General features: G+C 33.4%; 1 protein-coding gene across 3 annotated transcripts; it reads right to left on the reverse strand.

The window, feature by feature from the left end:
* Positions 1 to 1,784: 1,784 nt before the first annotated feature.
* Positions 1,785 to 8,451, reverse strand: LOC114171670 (uncharacterized). 3 transcript variants are annotated; one of them, XM_028056554.2, is made up of 5 exons: positions 8,180 to 8,451; positions 4,976 to 5,040; positions 4,205 to 4,380; positions 2,242 to 2,350; positions 1,785 to 2,133 (listed from the first exon to the last, which is right to left on the reverse strand). In XM_028056554.2, the coding sequence occupies exons 1-5, from the start codon at positions 8,364 to 8,366 to the stop codon at positions 1,834 to 1,836; spliced, it is 837 nt and encodes a 278-aa protein (XP_027912355.1). In that variant the 5' UTR covers positions 8,367 to 8,451; the 3' UTR covers positions 1,785 to 1,833. The 3 variants fall into 3 exon arrangements, with proteins under 3 accessions (XP_027912355.1, XP_027912349.1, XP_085525646.1); XM_028056548.2 differs by having other exon boundaries at positions 4,976 to 5,049; XM_085669520.1 differs by having other exon boundaries at positions 1,921 to 2,120; positions 4,976 to 5,049.
* Positions 8,452 to 12,404: the final 3,953 nt, after the last annotated feature.

Here is a 12,404-nt window from a genome sequence, read left to right on the forward strand (position 1 = left end):
TGGAAAGTTTGGTGAAAACACATTGAAAACGTGAAATCAGACATGCACTAAAAGGTTAAGGAATGGTTTATTTATAGCTTTTGCAGAGAAATGATAGGAAGCCAGAAGTCATACAAATCAACAACAAAATACATTGAAGATGCTACCGTGGTCAATCATTGATGAACAATCACTTTTCAGATGCAAGAAATAACTTAAGAAACTGATAGAAAGGTTGCCACTGAGTGATGAAGGGCTGTGAAACCAACAAGTGCATATAACCTCTGTAACATGCACTTATTCATCTAGTGACTGACTGATGATACGATACCTAAATCATTAAAATTCATTATAACAATGTTATGCCTTCCCATAAACAAGGTAATAAGCTAGTTCCCCAGGCTCCATACAAATTTGAAGAGTTGAAATATGAAATCAAACAATATTCAGTTTTATCATAAAGTCCATAATCATCTGGATATTGCTCTGTTTGAATAGTAAAATTTAAATGAAGGGTTTCATTTGAAACATTAAATTATACAAGCACATCATGTAAATAACTGACATGGATCTTCTGAAAGTGTTTCTAAAGCTTTGATTTTTAATTTTCCTGAATGAAGGACTTCACCTGGTGGATAAGACTTTCTTGTTGTTCTAGGAGTTGAAATTACACATGTAATGAAAATCTAAACCAAACCTTCAAACAAGCTTCATTCTTTACAAATGTCCACTTCAAGTTTACAAATACTCATTACACGGGTCACAATCATAGTTCCACACTCAAGAATTCAAAATAATGACATTACAATGGTGAAAAGAAAAAGAAAAGACAGCAAGCACTAGGAATGTGGTCCTGCAGCTTGCACCCCATTACTTATAATCTATTCATTACTATCCAAAACGAAGGACCACTATGCCAAGGGAAATAACACAAACAACAAACTCCTCCATGGAGAATGATGGTATCATGACACAATTAAAATATGCACTCCATCATGCAGAAGAAATAAAAACATTGTTTGATTACTTTACAATGATCAAGACGTAATTCACTGACTTATTTTTAAGTGACGACAGAGTAGCCATAAAATGGTAACAAAACCGAGGAAAATGAAAAGTTGCGAGTAATCATGGTAAGCATTAAGAATTATACAACTTAGTATCAAGCAGAACTTTTGTTTCTTCCCATGGAATGTATCTTCCCTACAATGTTGGGAGTTGAGACGGTTATAATAGTTGGTAGAAGGGGTTAGAACTCTTCTAAGCCAGTATACTTAACACAATTCAACTAACTATCATGCCCCAGCTAACCCCTTCTGCTAAGTATCATACATAACTGACCCAATTAATAGTCCTAAAGTTGTGGGCCTTTCCACATAAAGAGATAAGAAGAGAGGAATCCTAGTCAAGCCTCAGCAGAGAAAGCCACAATTGTGAACATTATTAGAAATGCTGGAGCTACTGATGCAAAAAAGGATGCACTGTTGTTTTAGACTACACGTAATCCCAGTCCCAGACTTCAAACCAAGCAAAAACTTTATTTTAAGAACAGAATGATATAATGAAAAATTAAAATGAAAAGCCATTTTTGGACAACAAAGTGAAAGAGTATCAACATAATGAAGAAGTAAACATCTAAACAAAGCCAGATAACGGAAGTGGGTTGCACTACGCCTTCAGCAGCAAACATAAAACTCCTCGATATTGCACTACTAAAACTAAAAAGAACTTATCTTTTGTCAAACTACTTCTGCATACCATATGTAAGGAAAATATGGATAGACAAAAGGGGAATGGAGGAGGGATAGAAAACAATTCCATGTTTTTGAATCAGAACAAAATTATACTTTATAATTATACAAGGTACAGAATAACCATTCTATGCAAGTTGAATGGAAGTTTCAATCTCCAATCCTTCTGTTTACGATTTAAAGGTTTGCCTTTTCTAAGGGGGTCTCTATTCTCTTTAACGTCTGCCAACTTCCACACACACATCTCTGAGTCTTTTTCTATAAAATCTAACAAGAAAACTCCCTCCCTTTCTGGGCAATTGGACTCTAGATTTTCTGTGTAATACACTCTCATAGGCATGTCTTTGAATCTACCAATATCATCTGGTACTTTCAGTAGCCTCTCAGCACCTGGGGATGAAACCTTCAAAGCAAAATTATGATTTAAGTACCAAATACACTTCAAAGGAACAGTCGTTTACTAAATAAAATCCTACTGGAACAAGAGTATAGGACATGGCTCCATGATTACCTCTAAAGCCAAATCATCGGGTATTTCTCCAAGTGCTCCAACTTCATCTAATCTTTCTTTGTATTTTTTATTGTAGCATTCAAGCTCTTCCATGCTTGGACACCCATATCTGAAAAGAAAGTTGGAAAAGTGAATACAATTAAGGTACTCCTATCTTTAGCAACCAAATCTGAATTGGTCAAATGAACAGTTTGACATTAAGAAAGAATCCTTGGATGGAGAAATTGAAGTGTCTATGACAATACCAGAAGAATGAAAAAGACGCAATAACCAAACACAAGAAATCTCCATAAGGTTTCAAACAGTCACCAAGAGCATGGTATGATAGATTTGCAAATGTTTTCAAGAGTCTAGGGTATTACTAACAAGGTCGGCGAGTTACCATGTTCTTCAACAATCATCGACACTGACATGGTCCTCACTGCAAATAATACAGTCAAGATAGAAAGATTGAAAAAGGTTCCTTGCAGCTAAATTTGAATTGAAAGACATTGGACAGATTTGATAATTTTGGGGATAGAAGTTGCTACATCAAAAAGAGAGACAAGTGTTTCTCAATGGAAGAACATGATTGATATCCTATAATCCTAATCTAATCAAGACAGGTAGTTTGACATGCTTGCACGTAAACCAAACGACATACTGAGAAATTAGTTAAGATAGTTAGAATATTACAGAAACTGGATCATAAAACTCTAAAGGGAAGGAACTGTAAGATGGAAAAATAAGAATCCTGTATAGAACTAGCAGTTTACAAAAGTTTACAGATACAATCACTGACACTTCAAGGGTCCAGAAATCTCCCACTAATAATACTATTTTCTGTGTTCCCTCACACACACACACACATTCTGAATGGAAGAACATGATTGATATCCTATAATCCTAATCTAATCAAGACAGGTAGTTTGACATGCTTGCACGTAAACCAAACAACATACTGAGAACATACTGAGAAATTAGTTAAGATAGTTAGAGTATTACAGAAACTGGATCATAAAACTCTAAAGGGAAGGAACTCTAAGATGGAAAAATAAGAATCCTGTATAGAACTAGCAGTGTACAAAAGTTTACAGATACAATCACTGACACTTCAAGGGTCCAGAAATCTCCCACTAATAATACTATTTTCTGTGTTCATACACACACACACACACACATATATATATATACACACACATAGCTTCCCCACACAACAACTATATAACCACTAACAGATTTCTCAGCTGCTTGAATTAAATCAATTAGCTGTATTTCTTTCTCCCTTATTTCTTCTTTCATAGACCTTCGTAATAGGAGGTTGTATCCTACCAGAATATCAATGAGTTAGTTACTTGAGTGTTAGTTAAACATAAATATGACAAGGAGAGGAGAGAGAAGGATGCCAATTTTGTAATTTAAGCATTAGGCCTTTGTGAAGGGGAAAGCCTCAGAGGAGAGAGTGCTCTCCTATTTCTTGTTCTTTTCATTCTATTCAATAAAAATCTTTCTTTTCTTTCACTTTTCAATTCTTGGTTCATAACAAAGTTGCCCAAGCAACAAGTCTTCAAGGGAGAGCAAGTGTTGGAAATGGAGGAAGCACAAATTTGGGCCATGGGGAAGCTGCCAGTGCTGGTGAGGGCAGATCCAATTGATTGGATTGCAAAGGCTGAAAATTGTTGAGGTCCAAGAAATTCATTCATTAAATCCTAAATCACATTTTATACTAGATTCACTGTTGGACCACCTGCATTGTCATGATGAAGGCGCATTGCCCTTAATATGAGGAAATCACTGGAAATATGCCTTAATTGTGATCTTCTAGCCCACCTTAATCATATTCTACATATACCAATTAGAACTTATAGTCTTGGACAGTTTCACAGGGTTGAAATACCTATAACTCAAATTGTAAAGACAGCCTAATTAAAAGAGTGCAAACATGTTCTATAGATTTTGTATATGATACAAGTTGAAGCCTTACTCATCAGTTAATTTGTCCAATCTCACATAAACATATCCACGAGGAGTTGTCTTGAAAGCAAATAGTTTGATGTCCTCACTGAACTGCATAAGCACCTCCTCAGCAATAGAGAGAGTTCGCTGGCCCCAAGGGACATTTTGCAAGGCAACTCCACCACCATCACCTCCATCACCAATCTACACAAATAGGCAACACCAAATTTAAGAAAGGGTTTAATTAATTATTTCCATTTTATACTTGAACTGGAGATCTTTAATTGAAACCTCTGGACTAGAACCTAGACAAAATTGGTCAAAAGATCAAAGAAATCACAACTGATCAGAAGAAGATCCAGTCAAAACTGGAATAAACTAGTTCAATTAAAAAAAATTAATAATAAGCTATTTTAAATTTTTTCTTAAAAAGTAAATATTTTTCATCTTTTTAATTCTCTCTCTCTCTGTATATATATATATATATATATATATATATATATATATATATATATATATATATATATATATACTTATTATTATTAATAAATATTGATGAATGTTGTTCAAATTTTAATTTAAACATGATAATACATTTTATTTTAATTTTTATACATACTTTAAATGTTAAAATAATGAGGCTATTTTTTTAATATTATTTTATGTATTAATCAATTATTATAATAGTTTCATTGATACTGACTCGAGCACAGTTGAACCATTGAACCTTAAATCAGTTTCTTGATCAGTTTAGTTTTGAAAACATAGATTGAAACCCTAAGAGTTGAACACACAGTACCTTAGGTTCAGTCTCATCTTCCTCTTCCCATCCGTCAGTGGTAGCACCTTCATCACTTGTCTCTTCTGAAAATCCTACATACTTCAATCTATCAAGATAATAGCTATAAAAGACTCCTAAAAATGAGAACTATAACTTCACATAGCCTCTTTTGATAAGGGAATCTATCAATGCACTAGAGGAAAAAAATAATACACCTTGTAAAGATATCAGATTTTGGGAAACAAAAAGCAATCAACAATGCAAAAAAATAATTATAACAATGATGTGTTTACTACTACCTTAATCAACTACTACCTAGTAAATATCAACGAGAACATATTTTACTTCAGAGAAAAAAGTGGAATACAAAACTCTCTGGAACTATTAGGAAAAAACAAAGTCTCACATCAACTAGAGAGTGTCAAAATATAATATATAAATAAAAATCCTCCTAATACAAATCATTTTTATAGGGTTGAGTTCAACCTGAAACATTAAGATGGTATCAGAGCTTAAGGGGGCATTGACAAAATAACCAAGTCCTACATTGAATAAAATGCGTGCCAAAATATGATATATAATTAGGAGTAGGAAATGTGTATTTGACTTTCAAGTCAAGGTCTATGTCGGGACCATTATTGCTTTGACCAATTTTTTAGGATGTGGAGTTGGCATGGTTGCTGACTTGCTAGGAAAATCACGTAACGAGAAGCATTTACCTTGAGAGTGTCCAGTTCTCTTACAATGGTAACATTGAGGACGTTTGTATCCACTTTGAGAAAAGGAAGACATATGGAAGGACGAATTCACCAACAATCAGAATTGCATCAACAATCTACACTCCACAACCAATGCCAACTATCAAAGATGGAATAGAATGGTGGAGGAAGAGTATGAAAGAGAGAGAGGAGAGAGGAGCCTCTCAATCAAAGTTGAAACCAAAGAAACAAGCGCAAGGAGGTCTAACAAGCCTTGTGGAGAAGATGCAAAGTTATTCCGGTGACAAAAAGGTTGAGGGTGGTGGGTGACGGTGGCAAGCAAACAATGGCTAGTGGCTGACAATGGCTAACAACGAAGGATAATGGTGGACAATAATGGACAACCACTAATAGCAGAGTGGGATTGACCTGCTTTGATACCAACTTAAGACTAAAAATATGAGAAAAAGAGCTTAAAAGATTGATTATCACAGCATATAGCAAAAATTGCCAACTACCGATATTTAATACTTATTCTAACAACTACCTATATTTAATACTTATTCTAACAATGTGGAATAAGTCTCTTGCCTCATGGGGCTTGACCTTATTCAGGAAAACAGAGCCATGAGCAAACAGGAAAAATCTTCAAAGGACGGATTAAACTATTAGGCAAGTCGTTGAACCAATTGAGTGTAGTATCGGGTAGTGTACCAACAAACATCTTGCATCACACAATGTCCCACAACCCAATGCCTTTAGATATCAACCATGGTAGTTAAATCGCAATGCAAATTATGTACCGGAGAACTTATATTTTGAATCGTGAAGAGAATAAGAAGGAAAGAGACAACATTAGGGTTGTTTTCTCTCATGGGCATTGCTACCTCCTTCATTTTCTGTGGGAGGGTTGCCTCTTCGTTTTTGCATGGGCGCTGCTGCACTTCTTCACAACTTTCACCATCTCTGTGCCACATCATGACACCCAAAGAGGCAGCCATGAAAAACTCACATTGCCACCACCATTTTCTGGTGGCAAGCTATATATAAATCCACCATTGATTTCAGCCATAGTGCTGCCATAGCAGATATTTGATAACATTGAATAGAGGTAGACTTTGCTTTCATAGAAGATCCTCCATTGCGGCTATAGAGAAACCATTCATGGCAATTGGAGTAAGAGCAAGAACTGGTATACATCTCTTCCCACTCAGTTCATGCAATAAAAGGAAGCAGATTGGGGTTTTTTCAAATCAAGTCATGTGACCTCACCAGTTTTGAAGCGACACTTAAATTTTGTTTCACCCATGATTTAGGCTTCGATTCTTGTTAGAATTGCAATTCATGTGATTCCATGTGCGATACAAACGATACAACACCAATTCGGAAGCATGAACGAGTTTTCCAATGATTTGTATTGTGGAGGTTGCAAATCATATTGTAACGTGCAATACTTACTACCATGATATCAACAGTGGGGCACGAAATGCCTTTAGATTTCATGTTGCTTCAAAACCATGTGGTGGGGAAGGACTGGTTCATTTATTATGTCCTGCTGCGTACAAGGTTGAAATTGTCACTGGCTTGGAGTCATTTCAGACCCCAACCTCCTGCAATGTGAAATCTAGGTTTTGAGAACTTGTTGCAAACCTAATTTTTGCATTGAAGTTGGTCATGGGCCCTCAAAGCTTGACTTGACCGCTTCCTTGAAGAGCACATCTTGTGCTTGTTGAGCTGCCTCCACCCTTTGTTTTGCTTCTTCATTCTATTGTCTCATGTTATTTGTCACACACATGACCTGCTACAAGGTGGGAGTCTCGCCCTCATCCACCAATTGAGTTGCATTTCATTGACTCCTCTTTGTTTGAATTAGTGAAATTGTGGGTTTCAAAATGTTCTAAATCAAAGTCATTAGAGGACTCTAAACCAGAGCATTCAGACTGCATCACATTAAGATTCTCATTATACTCAACGGAGGACTCTAAACATTGTGACCTATTTTTAAAATCCAACATCCACGACGATTTCACCCAATCAATGTGGGCCTGATGGCAGCCACCCTTACATTGACATCTTCACTACAATGCACCTTGGTCCACAGTCCAGTGGCCCAGTGATAGCCCTTTCCATGACATGACTGACCCAACAGTCAATTAGACCACAAACGCAAATGACTTAAGCACAAGAGCAAAGGTTAACTTAGAAAACTAATCTACAATGTCGGAGACCCTCATGCCTTAAATGTCAGATTAAGTTTCTCATTCTAACTAGGACTCGTAATAGAAGCCATATCAAACGAACTTCTATTCCACATAAGATCTAAAAGCACCTAAGAAAAAAAATCTATTGAAATCACTAGCATTAAACTCCAGCAGGCAATAGAAAGCACAAAAGATCATATCAAAGTATTCCTTCCAAGCTTCAAAATCAACTACTTCACTGAAACCAACCCATCATTAATAGGCCAATAAAGATATTTACTTTACGGTAAATAGATGAAGGAAGAGAGAGAGAAAGGAAGAACCTGGAAAATGGTGGGAGAAGGATCGAAGGAAAGTAGAGGAGAAGGAAGAAAGGCGGAATTTGGATAGAGGGAGAGAATCGTTTGAAAAATGGAATAAGAGTGAATGAGATGGTGTTGTTGGAGGACGTAGCAGAACAGCACCAACCCTATTACTCATTCTCTTAATCATGCCTCTTGCCACAGCCATTTCTGTTGCTTTGTGTTTACTGTCACAACTTCACAAACAAACCCATGACTTTTGTGTCACCGTTTTGCCCCTTCCTCGAATACTCCACAAAGGCGCAATGTCTTTTGTAGAGAAGACAAATTAATTTTGATATTTAGAAATATTTTAAATTTATTAACATAATATCTATGCGATTATATAATAATATATTTTTTTAGTATACATATTTGTTTCCCATTTGATCTTTTAAATATTTTTTAAATTAAAATAATTATCTTATCAATTTTATATTTTAAGTAACCATTAATTTTTTTATTTGACTATTTTTTTAATTTAACTGCTGTTCTAAATTAAATAACTTTTTATAATAAAAGAATTATCTAAAAAACTAAAATAATATACAATAAAATTGAGAAAATTATTTGAATTTACCTTAATGACTATAATAATTTTATTAACTTTTTTATCAACTTTAAAAAAATTCAATTATTTTACAAATTTACCTTAATTAAAAAAAGTCAAAATAGAGATATCAATTTTAAAAATTGACAAAGTAATTATTTTACTTTAAAAAATAGTTATTTAAAGTAATTAGACATTTAGTCTCTATTTTTGTTTAGTTTTTTCACTTTATTCATAATATTGTTTTTTTGGTTTAATTAGGTTCTAATATGTCAATTTTGTTCAATTTGGTCTTTTCTTTTTTAATTTCACTTAAATGATTAACGACAATGAACAGTGACGATCATGTGTCACTTCGTAGCTTTTTTTTTAACTTTTAAAAAAATGTCCACGTGTCAACCCAAGAAATTGTCACTTGTCAGGGTTGTTAGTTTTGATGCACCAATATTTCACAACCAAGAGGGGGTGAATTGGTTTCGCAAATCTTTTTTCTTCTTTTCACTTTAAAACTAGTTTTAAATGAAATCCTTAATCAATTGACAAGATTAGTTTAAGAATGCATATTGTTTAACATTTATACTTAGCAAAATGAAAAAGATAAAGGAAAGAGAGCACAAGAGACACCAAGTTTTATACTGGTTTGATTCAATTAAATCTACATCAAGTCTCTAGCTATCCACATTAGAAATTTCACTATAACATCAAGAGTTAGGACAATACAAGATCCACCTACACCCTAGATACACACTCTTGAAAAATCCTTCAAGAAATGCAAATTAGTAATGTTACATGTAATTACTAACACCTATCTTAACACCTATCACAATCACAGTGATAGAAACACACAATTTCAAAACCAATAAACCACAAAAATCAGTAAAAAACAGTAACAGTGATACATGTAGGATAAACTTGTAATGGAACAATAACACTTGACTCAATACACAGCTAGGTATCACTATTACACCATTCTTCTTCAATTATTGATGAATAATAAAGAACAACTGCAGAATTCTCCAAGAACCCTTAAACAATCTTTTTCTCAAATCTTGTGCTTCAAAAACGTCACTCCAAACTGGTAAATTATTTTCTAGTTTATCTAGTTGACTAGATTATCTAGCTAATCAATTAGATTATGACAGTGCTCAAATTCATGTTCTAGAATTAATCTAATTGACTAGATTAATATTCTAATCAACTAGCACGATATTAAAACAACACATTTAACCATCACACACATCAGGCATGACCTAATAGATTATATTAACATTCTAATCAACTAAGTGTGAAGGATTTAACACATTTAGCTTGACTCACATCAAGTTCATATAAACATCTATATCCTGTTTAATTTTCACCTATTTTAGGCAATCATTTCCCTATGGACATTATCAAAAATAGCATAAATTCTCTTTGAAAAATAGGAACAACAAGGGTCAATGTTTTTATATTCAATTTGGTCCCTATATTCGTTATTTTTGTTTAATTTAGTCTCATTTTTAGGATGTATTGAATGTCTTTTTAGGATGAAAGAAAAGATTTTGAAAGATTTTTGTTTCTTTTAAAAGGAATATCCATATTCATCCATTACACACTTTTGAGAATTAAGAAGAATATCCAAGTTGGATTTTTCCATTGTAAACTTTGCAAGAGTTTTCTCAACAAATTCAACTCTAATTTTAAAGTTCTTGCAATCTTTACAATCAAAATTTTCAACTTGCAAGGTTGAATTACAATTACAAAAGGAGGTTTTATGAATGATGTCCAAATTTTCCAAATCAAAATCCAAATTCTTATTTTCCTCTTCTAATTGATTCAATCTATTTTCCAACTCTTCATAATCTATCTTAAGCTTTTTGTTTAAACAATTAAATTCATTTGCTTCTTTATGTAATTCTTCAAATGTATCAAGAAGTTCATCATACTTTGCTCGAATATTAGAATTAGAAGTACTTATCTTGCTTTCTTGGGATTCAACATCAATCATAAAGCATGTGTTTGATATCATTACTGTTGTTGTTGCTTTTTGAATTGTTATGGTCAAGTTCTCCAATGCTCTCTTGAGCTTTCTCCAAGGTTTCACACATTTCTTTTGCATTCTTACATGTAAAAACTTTGTAGAATTCCTCTATGGTGAGTGTTGAGGAGATGATGTATCTAGCTCTAGCATCATACTGTACTTTTTTGTTCTCATCCTCAGTCCACAAATTCAAATCTTTCTCAAGCTGCACACTGCTAATGGTATGCATAGGTCCATTTATAATAGCATTCCAAACACCCATGTCAATGCATTCTAAAAACATTTTTATTCTTATTTTCCAGAACAGATAATTTTCTCCACCAAACAATGGTAGTCTATTGATTGAAGCCCCTTCAGAAAATATTTGTGAAATATTGGTCATCTGTCAAGATCTAATCGATTATATATTCGACTAACCAGCTTTGGTGCCAATTGTTAGATTTGATTCACTAATATTTTACAACCAAGAGGGGAGTGAATTGGTTTTGCAAATATTTTGTTGTTCTTTTCACTTTAAAACCAGTTTTAAAGAAATCCTTAATCAATTGACATGATTTGTTTAAAAATGCATATTGTTTAACCTTTATACTTAGCAAAATGTAAAAGATAAAAGAAAGAGAGCACAAGAGACACCAAGTTTTATATTGTTTGATTCAATTGAATCTACATCCAGTCTTTAGCTATCCACACTAGAAATTTCACTAAAATATCAAGAGTTAGGACAATACAAGTTCCACTTATGCACTTCTTACACCCTAGATACACACTCTTGAAACACTCATTCAAGAAAAGCAAAGTAGTAATGCTGCATGCAATTTCATAACCAAAAGATCACAAAAATCAATCAAAAATAGTAACAGTGATACATGTAGGATAAACTTGTAATGGAACAATAACACCTGAATCAATACATAACTAGGTATCAATATTACACCATTCTTCTTGAATTCTTGATGAACAACTTTGATGAACAATGAAGAACAACTGCAAAATTCTCCAAGAACCCTTCAACAATCTTTTTCTCAAATCTTATGCTTCAAAAACACCATTCCAAACTGGTGCAATAATATGTTTTTAAAGTAAAGTTGTTTTTTGATTTAATCTAGTTTATTAGATTATCTAGCTAATGAACTAGGTTATGACAATGCTCAAATTCATGTTCTAGAATTAATTTAATTTACTAGATTAATATTTTAATCAACTAGCACGATATCAAAACAACACATTTAACCATCACACATCAGACATGATCTAATAGATTAGATTAACATTCTAAGTGTGAAAGATTTAACACATTTAACTTGACCCACATCAAGTTCATACAAACATTTATGTCCGGTTTAATTTTCACCTATTCTAAGCAATCATTTACGTATGACATTATTAAAAACAACATATATTCTCTTTGAAAAATAGGAACAAGGGTCAATGTTTTTATATTCAATTTGGTCCATATATTCGTTATTTTTGTTCAATTTAGTCACATTATTAAAATTCAAATTTTTATTAAATATTTTTTGTTTAGAGTTACAATTACTTTAAAATTTTAAATCAACGATATTAGTCCACATCCTTATAACATGCGGTCCGGGATGACTCAGCTGAATTCGGCCAAATTTCTATCGAGGTTGACTCGA

This window comes from Vigna unguiculata, chromosome 2 (assembly GCF_037176805.1).
Source record: "Vigna unguiculata cultivar grain cowpea cultivar isolate G323 ecotype 2 chromosome 2, ASM3717680v1, whole genome shotgun sequence".
In the NCBI taxonomy this organism is placed as follows: Eukaryota; Viridiplantae; Streptophyta; class Magnoliopsida; order Fabales; family Fabaceae; genus Vigna; species Vigna unguiculata.